Raw genomic sequence first — 24,448 nt, 5'->3', positions numbered from 1 at the left:
GACAACAATGCTAGCCATGAACAACACAGGTTCGCCAACCTTAAGGAGAGAAATTTCCCAGCGGTCTTTACTTTAGAGATATCTCGTAATTTTATAATAGGATTAAAACTATGTAACAGTATCCGCTACTATGTACACTTAGAAGAGTTTTAAAGATTATTATTAGAATTCAGCAAGATGCAGCGATTAGATTATTCTTCAGAAGTTCTTTCAATACTGTTCTAATCTTAATGTAGCCGTCCTATTCATTATATAAGATAATAACTCACACGTAATCAAAGACATTATAACGCGACAACTTATAGACAATGGAGTGTGTACATTACTAGCTGGCCACGAACGACACAGGTTTGCCAACCTTAAGGAGAGAAATTTCCCAGCGGTCTTTATCCCTCCTATATACTCGGAGAATTTGATTTATGTGCACAAGCATGGTTTTGGTTATTTTTGTTTTAATTCATTTTTAAAAACTTATTTCATTTTTAAAAACTTATTTCATAAAATTTTCAGATATTTTTGTAAATGGCTTACTGCCATAAGGCATTATAATATAATAATTTAAAAATGTTAGTCTGCAATAAATCTTGTTTAGTTGATAATTAGAAGTGAATAATTTTATACAGTTTCACAAAAAAATAACACTGATTTAACTGTTGATCAACTCACTAACTGGTCAGGTCTATCAGGTAATGGAGCTCTCCTTATTTTCATACATATTAGATTCACATAATAAAAAAGCCTCCCACGTAGAAATAAATTACACACTTAAATGCCCACTGAAATAAGACAATTTCTATTACATTAATCATCTCTGAATTGTCTTTTTCAGCTATCAATTATTGTTGATAGAGAAAGGCTTTTAAAATAACTGAAAGAGTACTTGTTGAATAATTCAAGTAAGAATTTTGAATTTTTTCTTCAGATTAGTTATAGTTATGTTAATAAAAATGTGTTAAAACAATTTATTGAATTAAAAAAACTCTTAAAATACTTAATTTGCCTGTGGTCAGCTTTTGATAAGTTTTGCTAAATTATATTACTGACCATCTCTGAGAAACTATTAAAAAAAAGTTATTTGATTTGTGAGAATCTCACATGAGATTGGACATTAGATTACAATATGCTGATAAAAATCATGAATAACAAATAAGTTGAATAAGGAATTACTAATATAAGATATTTGATTTCTTTTATCATTCCTGCATTGAAAAAAAAAATGGATGTGATTTAACAATTGACATATCATATAACTACAAATGTGTTCATGAACAATCATGGTAAACATACATAGTAAATTAACGAGACATATCAAGTCATATAACCTCTTACATATCATTATGTAATGATTATGTATCATTATTGTTAGTTTTTAAAAAATAAAACTTTATGAAAATAGTGTATCTACTTTGTGAGAGATAGATGTGAAATTTGTTAAGCAAATCACATAGTCATATGACTAATCCTAATCTGCAATTAGGATATTCAATCGTGAATGAACGTCATATCCCTAGTTATTACTTTATCCTTTCAAAAAATTTGCAAAAAAACAAGGAGTTCTTGGTTATTGCATTTGGATTTTTTAGCCTACATAGGGAAACAATGTAGAATATCAATGTACTACCCAAGTTAATAAAACTGAGGTTTAAAAAAAAAAAAATTGCAAGTGATAAAAATCAAAATCTGATAGTAACCAATCAATAAACCTATAATAGACAATAAACTATATCTATCATCATCATAAGTGTTGAAAATTTTATAATTTGGATACAAATAAAACAAAGAAATTCTAATATTAAAATAAAGATTACTTACCATTAGTTTTGACTGAATCAGATATCCAACCAGTTGAAAGAAAATCACGTACTGGACTATTTCGTAATTCAGGAGTAACAACCGTAGTTTCACCAGAACCAAAATTAACTTTTGTTGAAAATCCTTTACTTTTAAGATCTTCAACTGTTCGAACTCTTTCTGCAACAGACCATGAAGCTCTTCTTTGGTCAGGTAAATTCATTGATGATGAAATACGAACTGCAAGTCCATTATCAGCTGCAGTCGCTGAGGATTCAACATTTGAAGAGGGAGTATTATAACTGGTAACTACTGCATTTTGTTTTAAAGGTGTTGGCCTTAAAGTTTTTAGTAATTTCTGTAATTCTGTTTCTTTATCTTCAGGATTCTGAACTGTTACAGTAGATCTCCATGGTATTGTTTTAAAATCGGTTGTAACTGATTTTAAACTAACACTAGCCTTGCCTGCAACAACTGTATTATCATTTTCTTCAAAATTTTTAGGCCTGATGCTTTCAACATTTACATTATGAGGTTGGTGTTTTTGAATGTTATTTTTCAGAATACTTCTAGGTTTTTCTTCATAATCTTGTTGAATATTTATATCATTTATTTTAATATTATCATCTTTTATTTCAATATAATCATTGTCCATTTGCATTATTGTATTACCTTGTGTTAATATACATTCCTCATCTTTTTCATTGTCAATAAACTGTGGACTTAATCGATAAGTAGATGATGAAGGAATTTCTTGTGTTTGTAATGTTTCAGAATCTAATTCATTTGCTTCACAGTAAGTCAATAATTCTTTTTCATACTGTGAATCACCAAAACGAATTTCTGGTAAATTTGATCTCTGTGGTGTTTCTGCAATGGTTCTTCTTCGTCGACGAAAATTATTATTTGATGGGGGTTTACCGTCAGTTTCAACAATATTAAATCTACCCGATTCAGCAGCAAAATGTACTTCAGTTTTACAAAATTCAACCTTTTTTTGTTTCTTTTCATTTGTATTGGAATCATTTTCATTTTCAGTAGGTAATAATTTATTTTTATCCTTATCATTTAATATGTTATTATTAGAAGAAACTGGAAGCAATAGTTTCTCATTTGATTTTGGTTTTAAATCAAATTGGTTTTTAAAAGAGGCTATTTTATCTTTAACACTAGGCATATCAAATAATTCTTTATTACTATTATCCATATATCTAGCTTCATCAACTGCAATGGAATGTCTTTTAAAATCATTCTCTTTTATTGAAGAATTTCGATTCCAAGAAGATATTTGTAATTGTATACCATTATTGCTAATGCTGTTATCTGGTTTTTTAATTTGGTCATTATTATCGTTATTAGTACTGTTATTATTAGTTCCATAAAGCAATTTTGAATAAGATGTTGAAAATTCAGTGGATTGTTCATTATTTTGTTTTGATAAATTAAATTTTTCTATTGTTGACGGTTCTTTTGTTTGTTTTAATAGTAATTCATCATTATCAATAATTTCAGAATTATCTATTGTTGAAACTGGAATAGATATTGTTATAGGTTCTGATAACCGACGAGATTCAAAACCATTCAACAATGATGATTTTTCTCGTAGACTTCTAATTGCATCTGCGATTTTACCTTTTGTTACAACTTCTTTTTTATCATCTTGCATTGTATTTGAATCTTCATCAATTTTATCATCATTTTGTTGATTATTCCAGTTCCAGGATGAACTTTTTGATGCAGCACCTAATGTAACAACTGTTTTTTTTCCCTTTTGTGTACAATCTGTTCCAGTGTTATAGATATCTTGTTTGTTTTGTATTTCTTTATTATTAACATTATCATTTTTATCTTGAATTCTTTTAATTGTAATTAAATGACTTGTTTTTATATTATTTCCATCACCATTTGTTGATAATGGTTTATTCCAGAATGGAATATTAGCAACAGTTTCAGATGATTTACAAATTCCACTATCAGTAGATGAATCAACTTTATTTTTATCATTATATAAGTTAGATTTTTGACTTGTCTGCCCATTAACTTGTTCAAAACCATATGATTTTCTTCTATTATACCATTCTTCTGAGCGACTACTACCATTAGTTCCAGATTTGTTAGTACTTCGTGATTCTAGACTACCAGTACCAGTTATTGTAGTTGGCCTGTTACGTAATAATGCTTCCATACCATACACGTAAGATTTGACTGATTTAGATGACCCTTCTAATTCTCCAGTTGGACTATCATCCTTTGATTCTGTTACAATACCATCATCCTCTTCTTCATATTTAATTTCGTCTGTTGCTGGAGAACCTAATCTTCTTAATCGACCGCGTACTTCTTTTAATGACTCGACGGTAATGAATGTATGTTTCTTCTTAACTAACTTGTTATCTTTAATAATTAATTCATCTTCTGCATTATTTTCAATATTATTATTATTATTGTTATTATTATTACTGGGTTTTTCCAAATTCTGGTTATCATTATTAACAACCTTTTTTAATACATCTTCAATATTAGTCCAATGATTATTTTTTAAAGAATTTGTCACAATTTTTTTCCTTGCTTCAATTTCTTTTGTTATTTTTAATACACTATTATAATCTGATGACATCTCAGAATTACTGTTATTATTATTATTAGCATTATTATTATTACTATTGTTATTAATGATACTATTTTGTTCTGTTTTTGTATGAACAGGAAATTGTAATGATCTTCTTGCTTTAGATGTTCTTTTCCAATCCTCATTTTTATCTGTTCCATCAGTCTTTAAAAATTGGGTTTCTGGTGATAGTCTTAAATCTTCACTTGAACAACTTTTTTTATGAACAAGATTTAATTTTTTATTTGAGTTTTCAGAAAATTTACTTTGTTTTCCTTTTGTCGACTCTAATAAATGTGATAGTGTTACATGTCCTGATGTAGGTAAAGTATTTTTTACTTTTTCTCTATTTTTATTTATTGATGAATCAGAACCATTCATCATATATGATTGTTTCATAGTTGTTTTTGAATTAGTACTTAACGATTTTGAAGATGCTTGAAATAATGAATGGTTTTTAGCTTCTTGATGATATTTTTGACAAATTCTAGACATTTGTGAAAGACTACTACTATTATTAATATTATTATTATTATTACTTCTACTATTAGGATTTCTATCTGCAACCTCTTCTTCTTCCATTATTTGACCTGGTTTATCAGACCTACTTGATCCAGCAATACTTCGAGGTCTTGATGGTGGTCGTCTGCTGCTAATTGAACCACTTCGACCAACACTCGCTTTTGTTTTCTGCGAGCTGAGGTCAAGTGGATTCAATGCCAGCTAAAAATCAAAAACAAAAAATTATAATACAAATTATAATTTAAATTAATTACTTATGAATAATGTTGCATTGTTAATGGTAATTTATGATGAAGTTATTATTTTTTAAAGGTTTTTATAAATGGCTATAAAAATGACTATCTTAATGTGAAAAGTTATAAACACTTTAGCCATGTCTAAACTTTCATTATGTAATTCTTTAGAGACTGCTGAGTATTAGTATCGTTGGATATGGCATAGAGGTTCGAATGATCTTAGAATCTTAACCCTATAGATCAGTATTATAGATAATATAGCAGGTCCTATAAATCTTACTGCAATAAGTAATTATTAAAAATTATTGTTATTAGTTTTTATACTCGCATACTCTTTTAACACAATGTAAACAAGAGATATCCCATATATAAATACAGGATTATTTTTCTTTAAAGTACATACACATATAAATGAAATTTTTTTGCATAATACTTTGAATTCTGATATCAATAATACATTAAAATATCCATGATTGATATCAAGATTCATAGTATTTTTCTTTTAATTGGCCCTCCTCTATGAATCATGAGACCTTGCCGTTGGTGAGGGGGCTTGAGTGCTCAGTGATACAGAGTAGCTGGACCGAAGGTGCAACCATATCGAAGAAGTATCTGTTGAGAGCCAGACTAAGGAATGATTCCTGAAAGAGGGCAGCAGCTCTTTCAGTAGTTGTTAAGGGCATAAGTCAGGATGACTAAACAGCCATATCAACATCACTCAGTCCTATGAGTACTGCGCAGCTGAAAGCAATGGAAAACTACAGCTGCTTTTTTTCCAAGAAAATGTAGCTCTCTGCATTTTCATATAGCAATGATGGAGGCGCCTTCCTTGGTAAAATATTCCGGAAGTAAACTAGTCCCCCATTCGGATCTATGAGTGGGGACTACTAAGGAAGGGGTCACCAGAAAATTAAGAAATAACATTCGAGTCGAAGCATCGAATGTTAAGAAGTTTAAAAAAGGCTGCTAGGTTAGTAAATTTAAAGAGGGAAATGGGTAGGATAAAGGTAGATGTAGTAGGAATTAGTGAGTTTTGGTGGGAAGAGGAAAATGACTTTTCATCAGGTGATTTTAGAATAATTAACTCAGCTTCAAATAATGGGCAGGCAAGAGTAGGTTTCATAATGAACAAGAAGACAGGGAAAAGAGTAGAGTATTTCAAAATGCATAGCAATAGAATCATTGTAATAAGGATAAAATCGAAACCTAAACCGACAACAACTGTTAACGTCTATAGGCCTACAAGCGCCCATGATGATGATGATGATGAGGTAGATTGCATATTTACGAAGAAATTAATTAAACACATAAAAGACGATGAAAATTTAATAGTAGTTGGAGATTGGAATGCAAGCATTGGAAAAGGCAAGGAAGGAAATATAGTGGGTGAATACGGGCTGGGCAAAAGGAATGAGAGAGGGGACCAACTTAATAGTTTTGCACAAAGTATAATTTAGTAATTACCAACACCCAATTTAAAAATCATAATAGAAGAATATACACACGGAAAAAGCCAGGCGATTCTGCAAGGTATCAGATAGATTATATCATGGTTAAGCAAAGATTTAGAAATCAACTCGTCGACTGCAAAACTTACCCTGGAGCAGACATTGATAGCGACCATAATTTGGTGATAATGAAATGTAGATTGGGCTTTAAAGTCCTGAAGAAAAAGTGTCAGATGAATCTGTGGAATTTAGAAAAGCTTGAGGAAGAGGAGGTAAAGATGATTTTTGAGAACATCGCAAAAGGTCTGAGTAAAAAAGATAAGGTAGAAAATGTAGAAGAAGAATGGGAGAATGTTAAAAAGGAAATTATTAAATCAGCAGAAGCGAACTTAGGTGGAACAAAGAGAACTGGTAGAAAACCTTGGATTCAGACGATGTATTGCAGCTGATGGATGAACGTAGAAAATATAAGAATACTAGTGATGAAGAAAGTAAAAGGAACTATCGACAATTAAGAAATACTATAAACAGGAGTGCAAACTAGCGAAAGAAGAGTGGATTAAAGAAAAGTGTTCAGAAGTGAAAGAGAAATGAACATTGGTAAAATAAGACTGAGCATACAGGAAAGTTAAGGAAAATTTTGGGGTACATAAATTAAAATCTAATGATGTGTTAAACAAAGATGGTACAACGATTTATAATACGAAAGGTACAGTCGATAGGTGGGTGGAATATATTGAAGAGGATGAAATGGGAGAAACAATACTGAGATCTGAATTTAAGAGAAAATTAAAAGATTTGATGGCAGAAAGGCTCCTGGAATAGACGGAATACCTGTAGAATTACTGTGCAGTGCAGGTGAGGTAGCGATTGATAGATTATACAAACTGGTGTTTAATATTCATGAAAAAGGGGAACTTCTGTCAGACTTCAAAAAAAGTGTTATAGTCGTGATACCAAAGAAAGCAGGGGCAGATAAATGTGAAGAATACAGAACAATTAGTTTAACTAGTCATGCATCAAAAATCTTAACTAGAATTCTATACAGAAGAATTGAGAGGAGAATAGAAGAAGTGTTAGAAGACCAATTTGGTTTCAGGAAAAGCATAGGGACAAAGCAAGCAATTTTAGGGCTCAGATTAATAGTAGAAGAAAGATTAAAGAAAAACAAACCAACATACTTGGCATAAGGCATTCGAAATCCTAGACTGGAATAAAATTTTCAGCATTTTAAAAAAATTAGGGATCAAATACAGAGATAGAAGAACAATTACTACTAATATTTACAGGAACCAAACAGCAACAGTAGTAATTGAATAACATCAGTTAGAAGCCGTAATTAGAAAGGGAGTCCGACAAGGATGTTCCCTATCCCCTTTTAATCTTTACATGGAACTAGCAGTTAATGATGTTAAAGAACAATTTAGATTCTGAGTAACAGTACAAGGTGAAAAGATAAAGATGCTACGATTTGCTGATGATATAGTAATTCTAGCTGAGAGTAAAAAGGATTTAGAAGAAACAATGAACGGCATGGATGAAGTCCTACGCAACAACTATCGCATGAAAATAAACAAGAACAAAACAAAAGCAATGAAATGTAGTAGAAATAACAAAGATGGACCACTGAATGTGAAAATAGAGGAGAAAAGATTATGGCGGTAGAAGAATTTTGTTATTTGGGAAGTAGAATTACTAAAGATGGACGAAGCAGGAGCGATATAAAATGCCGAATAGCACAAGCGAAACGAGCCTTCAGTCAGAAATATAATTTGTTTACATCAAAAATTAATTTAAATGTCAGGAAAAGATTTTTGAAAGTATATGTTTGGAGTGTCGCTTTATATGGAAGTAAAATTTGGACAATCGAAGTATCTGAGAAGAAAAGATTAGAAGCTTTTGAAATGTGGTGCTATAGGAGAATGTTAAAAATCAGATGGGTGGATAAAGTGACGAAGAGGTGTTGCGGCAAACAGATGAAGAAAGAAGCATTTGGAAAAATATAGTTAAAAGAAGAGACAGACTTATAGGCCACATACTAAGGCATCCTGGAATAGTCGCTTTAATATTGGAAGGACAGGTAGAAGGAAAAAATTGTGTACGCAGGCCACGTTTGGAATATGTATAACAAATTGTTAGGGATGTAGGATGTAGAGGGTATACCGAAATGAAACGACTAGCACTAGATAGGGAATCTTGGAGAGCTGCATCAAACCAGTCAAATGACTGAAGACAAAAAAAAATTGGCATGTGATCTTTATTTATATTAAAAAATGTATTGCATAAGTTTTTACTAGAATATTTGATAATATATTTATTTCTCACAGAAACAGGTATATTAATCTGTTGCTTTATATTATTGATCTTAGCCTTCTTATGGCTGTGTTGCATGTAAAGTATCTGAGGTTCAAGTGGCGCTTGTCAGAGTTGCTTTCTCAAATGAACAGTGATGTTCACTAAATGTAGTCAGTTGTGTTGTACAAACTGAAGGTAATATTTGTAGGATTGAATTATCACTTGCATTTTCTGTCGATTAAATCCTTTCTGCCGAGAGCGATAATTGAGGATTTCTAAGTTTGTGTTTTACCCAGAACTTAGTATATATACCATAAGTTGTTAATTCTAATGTACTAAGAATAGAGCTGATGATAAATTATGCTAAAAAAGAGTTCTAGTTCTGACTAGTATTTATATTTCTTCATAATTATCCCAAATTATTTATTTGAAATATTTTTTTACTATGTCAAAGAACCTCACAACACCAACTTATATCATATGGGGGAGAAACGTGAATGAAAAATTGTAATTAAAATATCTCTGTTGAGAAACAACAGAGATATTTTAATTATAATTATATAATTATTTGCTTATTTGATTATATAATTTGCCTCTGCTTAGTAGAGGAAATTTACTTATTTATACAACTGATTTGTTACCAATAAATCTTAAATGAAAAAATTATAACAAAGAAAATAACAAATAAATTTATTAATTTAAAAAAATAATTATCATTAATTTTTTTTTTTGAGATTAATTGAAGAAAGTAAGTTTAATGTGATCTAATGTACTGCATAAACTTTTTTTAAATAATTCTTGCAATTAATAAAAATAATTAAAAAATATTGTATATATATAAATTGAAGGTGACAAATTAATAACTTTAATAATATTAAGTAAAATAATTACATTTATTTTATCAGTTAAATGAAAAGAGAATTTATATAACTTTGTAGGAAATTTACCTTGAGGCTATCAAATTCTGTCTCATCATTTTTTCGATCATGCTTAGAATTTGCTCTGGCAGACCAACCTGAACCACTCCCCAACTGAAAATTGTTTTTATTTAGTTAGCATAACATCTGCTGCACATAAAATAAGGAATAGATTAAAATATATATTATATGAAACAAAATTAAAAAGAATTCTTAATATTTTCTTAGCGCACTATTATTATTTTAATCCATCAAAAACTATCTTTTTAACAGAACCAACGTCTTTTTATTCCTTAATGTACAAAATAATTATGCCTTATTTATTTATTCATTCCTTGGTTTATGTCCAGTTACAATTAACAAACCCATGTCTTTTTGATGATGGAGAAATACATTTTTTAGTCCTAGCAGTAATGGATTAAAAAAAACCTCATGTGTAGGTCACTTGAAATTTGGTGTAAGAAAATTTTCTTTATATCAATATGTTTATTTTTCTGCATGACTGTGCAATATCTCAGGAATGGCTGGTGGGAAGTGAGCTTAAACTTTAATCAAGATAATTTTTCAAACACAGAAAGGACCAAAGAATCAGAATCATATCAATAATTTTTATTTTATTTATTTTGATAATTCCACACAAACACGTGCGAAAGTAGTAAATATATCAAGAAAATATCTAAACATTAAAACAACAAGAAATAAAAAAACAAACAAACTAGAAAGCAGTTGAAAAGCTAGAATGTTAAAAAATAATTTTTTTAATTCATCCAAGTAATGAGTAAGAAACCAAATCTTAACTTTTGCTTTAAAATTATCAGTAGATGAATTTTCTGAATGTATCTTGGTAGGGTTTACAAATTTTTGACCTGAAGGAAAAGGACACTTTTAAAAGATAGAAAAAGTACTCATAGGAACCTAGACTAACTTCTCAGGCTACTTATTCCACCACTATATTTATATTTCTATTCATTCATTAATGAGGTATACATTTTCACTGAATTAGTTCACTACACCTATAAAATCCTAATATTAGTTAGCCAATAAATTCCTGTACAAACTTACTATTATTAAAAAGCCATTTAATGAAATTACTATAAACTAACTGATTTTTATGTAAATATAGTGTGAAAATTATGTCAAAATTTTAATTTGTTTTTAATGCTAAATATTTTTTGAGATAAATCTTAAATTATCATTTCAGTAATAATAACAACTATTACAATGTATTTTTCTTGTTTTCTATATAAGTTGGCAAAGAAATGTTGATAATTTTTTTAGAACAATGATTAAAAGGTGTTGTAAATGAAAAACAGGATATCATGATGAAAATAAAACCTGTATAAAGGCATCAGTGTTCTGGCTGATTTTATGATTAAAAAAAATCAGGTGTAAAAGAAATAACTTACCAAAATATCTTCTACTACTAGATCTTTTCACTTTTAGTTCTTTTGGTTTCATAGTTGGAAATATTTTTTTGTAGGTTGGAGGAGGAACATAGATTACTTTTAAAAACTAACAAAAAAGCATTCTTGGTTAGGGTATGTGTTTAAGCCCAATGATTTTATGGTTAATTTTAGCTGGAGCAGTAATTGGATACTGAGCTAGAGAAAGATTTCAGCTACTAAAAAGAGTGGACAAATAATAAACAATGAATGAAACGCCTTGAGAATAAGGAAACATTTATAAAAAAAGATACTTTTTTTAATGCTTTAATGAGTAATTATAAAATGTTAAAAATATGTTATTTAACCCTACAGTAAAGGGATTCTCTAATCACTTTAAAAAAGGCCAGTCAAAAACCTACATGCTAAAGAAAGGCTGCATAAATTTCTGAAAAATGTTTCATAAACATATTTCCACACATTTTGAAAGCAAGTTATTTTATTTAGAATTTATTTATCTTTTTTTTAACATAAAGAGATACTGCAATTGTTTCTATTGTATTGTAGGTTTCTTTAAGCACTCATATGTAAAGATGTTAAAAAGGTCGAGAAAAAAAAAACATTGTATTTAAAAAGGTTAAAAGCATATCTTTTGAGGGATGTTATTTAAAAATCTATTTTTGTTTTTAATAGTTTCTTCATCATAAAGACCATGACTTTTGATTTCTTCCTTGATATTTGAAGATTAATTATTTGAAGTCTATTCCAAACATTAATACTTTAAAAAAGAAGAGGTGTGTACAGTAAAGACCAATACTGCTGTATAATTATGCCAGTGTTAATCCTTTCACGTGAATATAAATCAGTACCAAACTAAATATTGACTTTTAATAAAATATTCTTTAATAAACAAAGAAAATAAATTACAAAAAATTTTACCTTGGTAGTGGTTGATTGACCCTGCCACGAGCTTGTTGTTAAACTCTGTGAACGTATAACTTGAACAGAACCTCCAGGTATATTTGCTTGAAATACTTCTAATTGCTTCGTCTGTTGTCTCTGCTCAGTGCTACCATCAGCCAGGTTCCTCGCTCTCGAATCGATTACCTGAGCAGAAAATACAGCTTTTGATATAAATAAATAACATCATTTCATTGAATGTTTTTACACCTGTTTTATAATTTAAAAATTCATTTAGCAAAATAAACATAGCTTAAGTATTGTGCAGGCTAAAGAAAATTATCTTCATGATGTAGATGCATTTCGTAGATGCAAAGACATCATGAAGAAAAAAATCATTTTTCAAACAATATATAATGAAAATTTAATTGAGCTTACAACTTGTTACTATATTCCAATAAATATTATAAATTGCTAATAATTTACACAATGTGTGTGTGTCGCGTACAAACATATTCATAGAAATACACGTCTATAAGTGTCAGGGAAGAAGATTTTAAAGTTATTAATTATAATGTTGGAACAATTTTTAATAGCTATACATAAGAACCCAAAAGTTCATTTAGCTGTAAAGTGATGTGTACTGAATAACAAATTTTTTTTAGGTTAAAAATTTGATACTTTTTTTAAAACAAATCATTAAACTACCCACCAGTTGTATAAACAACTGTTATTTACTGCTTCCTGTTCATTGAAATAAGGAATAACGGGCTCTCAAGATTGGATAGCCTACAACTACCTGCAATAGCCAAGTAAACGATGATAGTCAAGCACGGTGTAGGAATCGTGCTTACAACACGTGCAACCAAACGGACAGCGGGAACTTCTTTCGTCTATATTTGGTATTAGCCATTGGTGGTTACTTTACCTCTGTTGGTAATCTTATCCTTCGTTTTTCTTTTGCAACAACATTCTGCATTCTCTTTATAAAGGTGAACGACACTCATGAAAAACGACTTTTTGCATTTTACATTCTTAACGTTCACGTATACCATACCATATTGTATTAATACTATTTACTTTAGTTTTATTTGAAGTTCATTTCGATATGTTTTAAAAGTAAATTCATTTAAATACTATTATGAAAAAAATAATGAAAAATTGAAAAAAGAAAAACACGACCAAGAGGAAAGACATATAACGAAAGTTTGCTTTACAGATATTATACAACACCGGCTTAAACATTTTTCTATAATTTGATTATTAGTCTTAATATGATTAATAAACAGACAAAGAACGTTAACTTCGATGGATTGAATTAAAAATTGGTGGCGAGGGTAATTTAATAATCGGTGAAATGTGTGTCGTGAACGGTTGACAACTAATAGGATCGGTAAATTTACTATTGAGTAAACGGTTCCTGAGCCACGATTATTTTATTAAGCCTCAATTATACTATTAAATCTGCAATCGAATTTGAAATAAAACCAAGAAAAACTTTATGTCAAACCCTACAAAAAATAAAGTAATGAAACGTTATTAAATTTTGTATTTAAAAAAAATAAATCTAAAGATTTAAAGCAATTTCACTGAACTGTAAATTTAATTTAATTAAAACGACATTTAGGTAAACATGAAAATGTTTGTCGCCAATTAACAATTGACCGCACAGCTGTTCGACAGAACGTAGGCGTAAGTAAATCTCTATTTAAAATTCAGGCAAAGCTTTCGTATTCTTTAACTTTTTTCTTCTTATTTTAGAAGTTCACCAGCTGTTTAAATATATGTGTAAATTAAAATTTCAAGGACTGTGATTAAATATAAAATTATGTTCCCTCTTAGTATTGGCTTCTATATAAATTTCCAATTTTGTGTTACAGTAGAAACTAAATATAAATTCGTCTATTGAAGTTTTTTTGAAAAATGAAAAAAAAAAATCTTCTTAATTTGAGATGATATAATAATATATATATATATACACAGCTGAAAAAAGAATCATACGAGTATAATATATTAGATTAAAACTTATTCTTTTCTAAATTATTATTCGAAGAACTTATTTAAACAACAAGAAATGTGTAGTTTATAATTTCATGAAAACGTAATAGGAAATGATATTTTCTATATAAAAGAATTTAAAAAAATATTGGGTATTTCTTTTTTCGAATTGTAGCTTAGAAATCGCGTAAAGAAAAAGGATAAGAATGCAAATATTATGTGTATAATATTTACTTAATTAATTTATATATATATATACACACATATGTACTAGCAACCCTAAAAGATTTAATTTTCAAGAAAAATAAAAATAATAGCCGAGTTTCAAAGAAAATTCAAAACCCATTTTAATCCTTTAAACTCAGAATCTCAAAAATCTAAAAAAATGGTTTTTAGATATTCACATGAAGATTACACACACCAAAAATCAAGTTGATATCATTTGTTACCGAGAAATTAAAAAAACGTTAATTTCATTGTTACTTCATTTTAAACAGGTTTTCCTTTAAACAAGGAATCTAAAAAATTCTTTCTCAGTGTGCACTTATACTGTAAGAAGAACATGTATGTACATTTTCATCAATATCTTCAGTAGTTTTTGATGGGCGTTGATTAATCAGTCAGTCAGGACAAGTTGCTTTATAGATACAAATATAAAAGTTCATAATTATTCATTATAAAGGACTCTTACGGAATAATTGATATGCTGCTGCTCTACGGATAAAAAAAAAATGTTTCAGAATTTGCCTGTTATAAAACCTTAATCAAAGCAGTGTCAAAATACACAATTATAAAATAAAATATCTGATGTGGACACCACATGACTTTCCTGTACGCCTATTAAATTACATATACACATTTTTAAAATGAAAAGTACATAAAATTTTATTTCATAATAACTTCTGATATTGTTTCATTTTTTTTTATTGTTATTGAATTATTATTTTACGTAAAACGTTTTTTACAATCAGAGGTTAATAATTATTAATAAATCAATATATTTAAATTTAAAAAAAAGTTAAAAAAGAAAAAAAAGGAGATGAAGTCTGATTCAAACCGATGTGCCTTTCCTTTCTAAGATCCAAATATTTCATTATCTAAAATTTCAAATGGCTATAACTCTGGAACCAATGAAAATAATTACCACTTATGATATATCCTTGAAAATCTCTCGATGAAGGCTTATTATTGCAGTTAAGAAAAAGTCCAAAATTCAAAATTGTTTTGGATTTTGGGTTTTTTTTTTGGACACTTTTGGTTCAGTCGATTGCAATCAAGAAGGGCGGTGCACAACTAAATGTTACAACAGTCGTAAATCCAAAATTTCAACATCCTACGGCTAATCGTTTTTGAGTAATGCGAGATAAATACGCATATAAGTAAGTACGTACAGACATCACAACGAAACTAATCAACATGGATTCAGGGATGTTCAAAATGGATATTTCCGTTGAAATCTGAAAACCGAAATTTTACGCGATCACAATACTTCCTTTACTTTGTACAAGGAAGTAAAAAAATGGGGCTGGGGTCACTTTACATTTTTCGACGTTTCATGATCCAGGAATACTAAAAAAAAAGGCGGGGGAAAATATTCGTTCGTACATACGTTACGTATTTTCGAGTTTTTGAAACTTAATAACTTTTGACTGGATTAACCGATTTTGATGAAATTTTATATAGAGTCTCTTGTGTACGGGACAACTTGTTGATAAAATTTTGAGGTCAATATCTCCAGGGAGATCAATTTTCTCAAAATTTTGCAAGCATAACCCCGCTTTATATTAAGCTCAGTACATTCATGCACGCTTATCTTGCCAATTAAAAAAAAAATGTTGTCCCAAAATCTCATTTTGGGACAACATTTTTGCAGGCTTCAGCTTGGCAGTAAGCATCTCACTGTAACGCGCACTGTTTATTGTCGTGACTCTTTCCTTATAATCTTCTAGTACTGGGCGTTGTGAGTCCGAAAAACCGTAAGCATCAGTTTTCCTGCGGACGGTTGGGTCTTGAACCTTTTTTTGTTGCAGGGCGAATTTGGATGTTTCCATTCCATACTCTGCCGTTTACTTTCCGGCTCGTAATGATGGATCCATGCTTCGTCACCAGTGATGATTCTGCCAAAGAAGATGTCGCCCGTTCGTTACCATAGTGATCCAAATGTTTTTGGCAAATGTCCAAGCGCGTTTGTCTATGCGAATGTGTGAGTTGTTTTAGGACCCATCTTGCACAGACTTTATGAAACCCAAGTCTGTTGTGGATGATTTCGTAGGCAGAACCGTGATTAATTTGCAGACGATGTGCTACTTCATCGATAGTTACTTGTCTGTCTAAGAAAATCATGTCACGTGCACGCTCAATGTTTTCTTCATTTGTGGCGGTAAACGGTCGTCCGGCTCCTTCGTCGTGCGTAACACTTGTACGACTATTTTCGAATTTTTCAATCCATTCGTAGAGACTCCGTTGCGGTAACACACTGTTCCCGTACTGTACCGAAAATCTTCCGATGAATTTCGGCCCCTGATACACCTTCCGACCACAAAAAACGGATTACTGAACGTTACTCTTCTTTGGTGCAAACAGAAAGCGGAGCAACCGTGGTTAACGGCAGGGCAGCGATAATGGAACTAACCTCTCTCTTCTTTTTTCCTGTTTAGCCTCCGGTAACTACCGTTTAGATAATTCTTCAGAGGATGAATGAGGATGATATGTATGAGTGTAAATAAAGTGTAGTCTTGTACATTCTCAGTTCTACCATTCCTGAGATGTGTGGTTAATTGAAACCCAACCACCAAAGAACACCGGTATCCACGATCTAGTATTCAAATCCGTCTAAAAATAACTGGCTTTACTAGGACTTGAACGCTGTAACTCTCGACCTCCAAATCAGCTGATTTGGGAAGACGCGTTAACCACTAGACCAACCCGATGGGTTAATGGAACTAACCTAGCAGCATCAAACCTGCACAGCCATAACAACAATTAAACCACGCATGCGTCATCTACGCAACACGACAGTACTACCATCATAATCAAAAATATAACTAAATTGTGGATAATAATTCACTTACCCTCGTACATAAAATATAACTACCCAAAATCTCGGTCGAGTTCGTTAATTGGCAAAATCGGACCATGAGGGTGGAAATGGGAAGGCTTTTCGAAAAAACAAAATATCGCTATAACCTTCTTATTAAGTAAAATATCGAACTCGTTTAATATTTCTACTATTTTTTGGATAAAGGCCTAAAACTTATCTCAGTAAAGTCTTTTGATATCACCAACGATTGGCTCTGGGGTGGAAAAGACGGGGCTTAGAAGAAAAAAAAATCATACCTCCCCTAACAGGCACAGTATCTAATCGGTTTAAAGTGGGCGTTAGTCCTCTAAACATTACCTAAAACTTTTGTCTGGAACAATTTTTGATATGACCAACCCTTACGGCAAGGAATGACCAAACTCTTGCTGGAATTTTAAAATGAGGCTTGTCGTATGCTAAACATGTGAAACGTTTTTCACATGCATCATTGTGGTATTCAGTAAATTTGAAGTTTTTCTTAACTTTAAGGTGGAAATATTTTTTATCCCCTACTTAGCACCGGTGAAATCTACCTCCGCCTTCCGGCGTGCCGAAAGGGAATTTTTTTTTGTTTCATGTTATGTTAGTATCATGTGTTCTTTTATAATATTGTGAGGAACTGAATGTTGTTTCAATAAATACAGTACATTATACTTTGTTTTTTTTTCTTCCTCCTTTGCACTTATTTGTTGAGTTGTGACTGCATCGACAACTTAACATTGCTTCTTGCCAACACTCAAATTTGATACTGTTATCCATAATTTGTATGGTTTTGGAGCCGTGCTCACGAAAAAGAAAAGGTTCAAATTGGCCCAAAACGATTAAAATTTCAAACAGATTTTTTTGACACCAACCCCTTTTTTCATAAAGATGACATATCGGATTATTAGAAACTAAAGTACTATAACGAAAGTAGCTCGCACCTGGTGGTGCTCGCAAAAATCTGATTTAAGCTACAAACTTGATGTTTTGGGACCACTAGGAAATCAGCTTGCGCCTAGTAGTGTTGGCAAAAATCTAAAATTCGCTTTTTAACATGTAATCCTTCAAGGTGCAATATAAAACCCTTGAAAATGTACCCAAAAATCCCATTGTTTGCTCCTAACTCCAGTTCCTGTGAACTGATTCCTTGAAAATTAATAGGGCACTATTTCTAATAGATCAACTTCACCCCACCAAGTTTCGTCAAAATCAGTTAAGATTTGCACCCGGCAGGACAGACTAGAAAGTGTTATATATTTATACAAAACATTGAAAAATTATTTTTAATTAATTAATAAATTATCACGTCATCTACAACTTATAAAAAAAATTCTTCAGCTTATAAGAACGAACATACCGGTTTTTTAATTTTTAAAACCAATACCATTCACGATTGAAAATAAGTGTTGCTTGAAAATGGTAAATATTTCGATGTTGGTTCAAAAAAGGCTTAAACTGGATGAGGTTAATATGAAAAGATTGGTAATTTGGCAAATAATAAGGCATAATTTTATGATTTTTTTTAATGCGTTTTTGCGGGCGATAAGTCAATTTAAGTTAAAATGTAAAAAAAAGTAGACTCTTTGGTTCAGTTTTTTTGGCGAAAAATTTCTGTAATAAAAAAATTTCGTAGATAACAGAGAAGATATTAATAAATTAAAATAAGACCGATTTCGTTCTTCATAACTACTACGAAGGGTTTCAAAATCATACGTATATTTATAGTGATCGGCGTAACTGATAAATTACGTGAAAATTTTACTTTTATTGATCAACTTTACATAGGAAGAATGTATAACCAAAAAAATAAGATATTTTCTTAATACCCCATGGATTTTGCACGGGTTTGACGCAAGTTAAAAGATTTGTATTCCAATCATCCAGACGTTAATATTAATCTAAAAAATATATATTTCCTTAACTTTGTTAAAAGTAAATTATTACTCCGCACAAGTATACAAGCATTATTCTAATATATGCGTAGGCTATTCTTTAACACGTCATACTTTCTGCCAAACTTCTTAAAAAAAACATTAAAATCTTAAATTAAAAGAAACTTATCTTAAAAAATTCATATTTCCTTAATATATATAATAGAATCACTAAAACCTAATGACCATGTCAAAGTAATAAAAGAGACTTCTTTTACATACATTAACCTATACAAATCCATAAGAATACAATAAATAGATAATTTTATTTACACGTGTCAAAAATTTTAAATAAAATAATTGTTTCATATATTTGTAAAAGTTTTAAGAATTACTCACTCACAAAACTACCAAATTAGTCATTTTTAAAATTTAAATATAAGAAAACATATAATGTTTTCATATTTTAATTATATTTTATAAACCTTATAACTAGAGACCGGATTATATGCAACATAAAAAGGTTGAAATATGCATGAAAAGTGTCAAAATATGCAACTTTAAATAAAAAAATTGTAATTTTCAGTTTTTGTTTATTTCAAAATCAGCATACAATTAGAAGTAGTTGAATAACACATCGATAAATTCGATAATTAACAATTATTTAACATTCTGTTGCGTTTGTAAACATAAACAATCAGAAGTACTATTCTCGGCTGCTAAGTGCGTTCTAATAGCCGTGAAGCTAATAGGTATGGCCGGCTACAACGTAATATTTAATTTATTAACAAGGTACCCTACCGAAAAATGTTGTAAATATATCGAAAATATGCATCACCACTAGATTTTAAGGAAAATATGCAATAACCGGTGAGAAAGGGCTTAATACGCAAATGCATATAATCCGGTCTCTACTTATATCTTATTTTAACCACATATAGCTTTTTTTTTAACTTTACCTTACCATCTCACCTAAACGTGATAGGAAAACATTTTTCTAATACTACATAGCTGCCTGGTAAAGTTACTTAATTAACCAATTTTATACAGGTTGATTCAAAGAAACGGGAAATTTTGAAAGTTGTGTTGGTAGCCGTGGGCGATTGGTACCACTTGATAAGTGGCGCCAGCCTCTCTAACCTAACCTGCCATTTAGTCGTCATGGATCCTTGGAGTGGTGCGCAACGTGCATTTGCTATCAAATCGTTTTACAAAAACAATGACAGTGTGGAGGGATCGCGTAGAGAATTTCGCCGTCATTTTAATCTGGGACGGTACGACCGTGTTCCATCAGCACATGCAATTAAAACATGGATATCTAATTTTGAGGAAACGGGTTCGGCAATGAAAAAGAAACCTCCAGACCGTGAGCGAACCGTCCGTACACCACAGAATGTTCAAGCTTTACAAGATGCTGTCACACGAAGTCCACATCGGTTAATCCGTCGTCTCTCAACATCTTTACAATTGCACAGTTCAAGTGTTCGAAGAATATTAGTGAAGGACTTGCAATTCCACCCATACAAGTTGTAGATCGTCCAGGAACTGAAACCGAACGATGCAGTTGTGCGAGCACAATTTTGTAATGTAATGCTTCAGAAGATAAATGATAACGAAGAGTTTGTTCACGAACTGTGGATGTCAGACGAAGCGCATTTCCACCTCAGTGGATCTGTTAATAAGCAAAATATCAGATACTGGGCACAAGAAAATCCTATGCAGCTACACCAGCGTCCGTTGCACAGCCAGAAAGTGACCGTGTGGTGTGCTATGTCATCTTACGGTGTTATAGGCCCTTATTTTTTTGAGGATGACAACGGTCTTGCGATTACAGTGACGTCGGCTCGTTACGTAGCCATGCTTGAAACTTTTGTTGTGGAACAACAAAAGAGTTTTCACCAATTCTTAACACAGCCTGGTTTCAACAAAATGGAGCAACATCACATACTGGACGAATATCGATGGCAGCTGTACGCCGATTGTTTGGACAACGCGTCATTTCACGAAATGGTGACATTAGATGGCCTCCCAGATCGCCTGATCTCTCAGCTTGCGATTACTTTTTGTGGGGTCACCTTAAAAGCAAAGTGCTCCACAGTAGACCTGCTACAACGGAAGAACTGAAGGCAAAGATCCGAGAAGCAATTGCGGAAATTCCAGTTGAGATGTTACGTCAAACCATGAACAATTTAACGAAGAGACTTCGTGAGTGTTTACGTAGAAGAGAAGGTCACCTGGAAGATGTCATCTTTAAAAAATAAACTAAAATGTATGTATCCTAAAATGGCAACATTTGTACAATTACATGAAATAAAATTCATTTTCTAAAAATAATTTTTCATTGACGTTATTTAATTTTTTTAATTTCCCGTTTCTTTGAATCACTCTGTACTTAGCATTTTTTTCAGTAAAGAGTTCATTACATTTCTTATTTCTAAATAGTGTATTTCAGAGTAAAGTTATATTAGTTTAAACTCTCCCCCCATTCTTGTAAATTTTCAGATAATTTAATTTGAATTAAAGGAAAAAATTACATTTATGATTTGTGTTACTGAAGTACAGTTATTTAATTTTTATTTTTAAAATTACTGAATTAACAATTTACGAAAATGAGATCAACCAATTACCTAAGTAAACATTTTATGTGTTTTATTATTGCTGAAAAAAAAAATAAGCGCTGTTCAACGAAACGTTTAAGAAAAGGCAAATAATGAATGATAAATACGAACAACCAATAAGATTTTAATGATATCGACCGTGTTTACATAACACTTATGTGTTTGTTTAGATAACCAATAAATTGCCAGTTTAAGTTATCTTTCTTGTTCACCATTTTCACCGTTATTTTTAACGTAAATATAAAAATGAAATTTAAAGATTTTTTTTTGCAGAAATTCTTAAGAGTTCAGTATGAAGAATTCTTTCTGTATTTTTGAAAGTAATTTGAAATTTAAGTATACACAAAATAGTAAATGATGGATTATTTAAGCATATCTTTGTATTACAGTTTAGTGGTAAAAAAATTCATTTCCTAATAAAATTATTAGGAAATGAGATTGGCTAATAAAATGCTAGTAACTAATAAGATTCTAAAGTAATATTATCGCCGGCCTCCGTGGCGTGAGTGGTAGCGTCTCGGCCTTTCATCCGGAAGTTCCGGGTTCGAATCCCGGTCAGAGATGGCATTTTCACACGCTACAAATCATTCATCTCATCCTCTAAAGCAATACCTAACGGTGTTCCCGGAGGTTAAAAAAAAAGTAGTATTATCAACTTCGATGAAAGAGGTTGAAATAACAAATTACATAATGTATTCGACGGCCGATATCAACGGATTAATTCTAGTTATTCGAGATAAATTTCATTTGTCTCGAGAAATATATCACATTCTTTCAAGTAAAAATATTTATAATCTTAGGTTCGGCTTGCCTATAGATGGACATGGAATGCATTACCATATTTTCGAACAGTTAGCTTAAGGTTTCTGAAGTTTCTAAATTTCATATACAAACTAGTTTTGGAAGTATCACCAGTTAATGAAATAGGATTACATCGTGTACGTGGATATTAAGGAGTTGGGAGAATGTGAGCGTTAACTTTCTAACAAAAAAAAAGATGAAAATAATCCGTATAAAGGTCTTGGACCAGAATGTGAGGTTAATGTAGTCTTGTTCAGGGCAGTAGTTAAAAAATGGGTTTCTGATGAAACGGGTAAACCTTGAAAAACCCTGTTTGCAATAAACATACATATTATATTATTCAAAAACTAGGTAAAGACGCCTCTCTGATTCCTTACTAAGAGTAAATATATCAAGTTTTATGAATTTTACAATTTTTATGACTGACATAGTACGATCAGGTTTCATTTAACAAGTATCAGACTCTATAGAATCTTATAGAAAAAGCTCAGTTTGTAGATTATGTCGATAATGCAGTAAGAGTCTCTCTCTCTTTCTATATATATATATATATATATATATATATGTATTACAAAACTAAATTATTAAGATATTTTAAGTATTAAAAATGGTTTCAGAAGTTATAAACATGTGAAAAAGGCTTTAGAAGAAACAATGAATGGGATGGATGAAGTCCTACGCAAGAACTATCGCATGAAAATAAAAAGAACAAAACGAAAGTAATGAAGTGTAGAAGAAATAACGAAGATGGACCACTGAATGTGAAAATAGGAGGAGAAAAGATTATGGAGGTAGAAGAATTTTGTTATTTGGGAAGTAGAATTACTAAAGATGGACGAAGCAGGAGCGACATAAAATGCCGAATAGCACAGGTGAAACGAGCCTTCAGTCAGAAATATAATTTGTTTACATCAAAAATTAATTTAAATGTCAGGAAAAGATTTTTGAAAGTATACGTTTGGAGTGTCGCTTTATATGGAAGTGAAACTTGGACGATCGAATTATCTGAGAAGAAAAGATTAGAAGCTTTTGAAATGTGGTGCTATAGGAGAATGTTAAAAATCAGATGGGTGGATAAAGTGACGAAGAGGTGTTGCGGCAAACAGATGAAGAAAGAAGCATTTGGAAAAATATAGTTAAAAGAAGAGACAGACTTATAGGCCACATACTAAGGCATCCTGGAATAATCGCTTTAATATTGGAGGGACAGGTAGAAGTAAAAAATTGTGTAGGCAGGCAAAGTTTGAAATATGTAAAACAAATTGTTAGGGATGTATGATGTAGGGGGTATACCGAAATGAAAAGATGAGCACTAGCTAGGGAATCTTGGATAACTGCATCAAACCAGTCAAATGACTAAGACAAAAAAAAAACATGTGAAAAATATTAATTTATAATTTCAATTTCATTCATAAATTTCTATAAATATCAAAACACTGAAAAAAAAAAAAAAAATAGGTCAAAAGAAAGGTGGCAAGATTGTTTATATGAAAGAAAAAAAACACTGACAATATACGTCATAATTTAAATTTGAATTATTTTATTCTTTGTTTTAAAATCGCTTAATAAAATCAAAAAATTAATAATTATCTATTGAATCTAATAATATATTAAACAGATAATTATCTGTATGTATCTATACATAAAAACAACATATATATTTAATACTAATAACAAAAAAATAATATTAATAATACTAACGTAAGAATAACTATTAAAGATACTGAAACATAATGTAAGAAAATTACGTTATATCGGCACGTTTTTATGATACTGTGTCTTTTTCTTTCTATTGTTTATAATGTAATAATTTGCTTACTGGCAATTTGTTTATTATAGTGTAGGTGTACCACGGGGTAGGGCCGGATCTACACTGGAGGCCATTATATATCTCTTTTATCTATTTGGCCCTATGTAATAATAACAATAACATACAGACAGACGGAAAGACAAGAGTCGAGTGATATTAAAAGACGCCAGGTCTAACCTCATAAAGTATT

The 24,448-nt window shown here is 30.8% G+C and overlaps 1 protein-coding gene across 5 annotated transcripts in view; it reads right to left on the bottom strand.

Moving 5' to 3' along the window:
- LOC142323932 (uncharacterized) overlaps positions 1–24,448 on the bottom strand; it is a 483,338-nt gene that overhangs the window by 40,217 nt on the left and 418,673 nt on the right. For all 5 annotated transcript variants that reach the window (XM_075364308.1, XM_075364309.1, XM_075364305.1 and 2 more), the window contains exons 4-6: positions 12,139–12,306; positions 9,848–9,931; positions 1,813–5,122 (exon numbers count right to left, since the gene is read on the bottom strand). In XM_075364308.1, the coding sequence (XP_075220423.1) occupies positions 1,813–5,122; positions 9,848–9,931; positions 12,139–12,306 (3,562 nt within the window). The remainder of the gene's footprint in view (positions 1–1,812; positions 5,123–9,847; positions 9,932–12,138; positions 12,307–24,448) is intronic.

This window comes from Lycorma delicatula, chromosome 4 (assembly GCF_047948215.1).
Source record: "Lycorma delicatula isolate Av1 chromosome 4, ASM4794821v1, whole genome shotgun sequence".
Classification (NCBI taxonomy): Eukaryota; Metazoa; Arthropoda; class Insecta; order Hemiptera; family Fulgoridae; genus Lycorma; species Lycorma delicatula.
The sequence above is the reverse complement of the archived record's forward strand: the minus strand, read 5'-3'. Positions and strand labels throughout refer to the sequence as shown.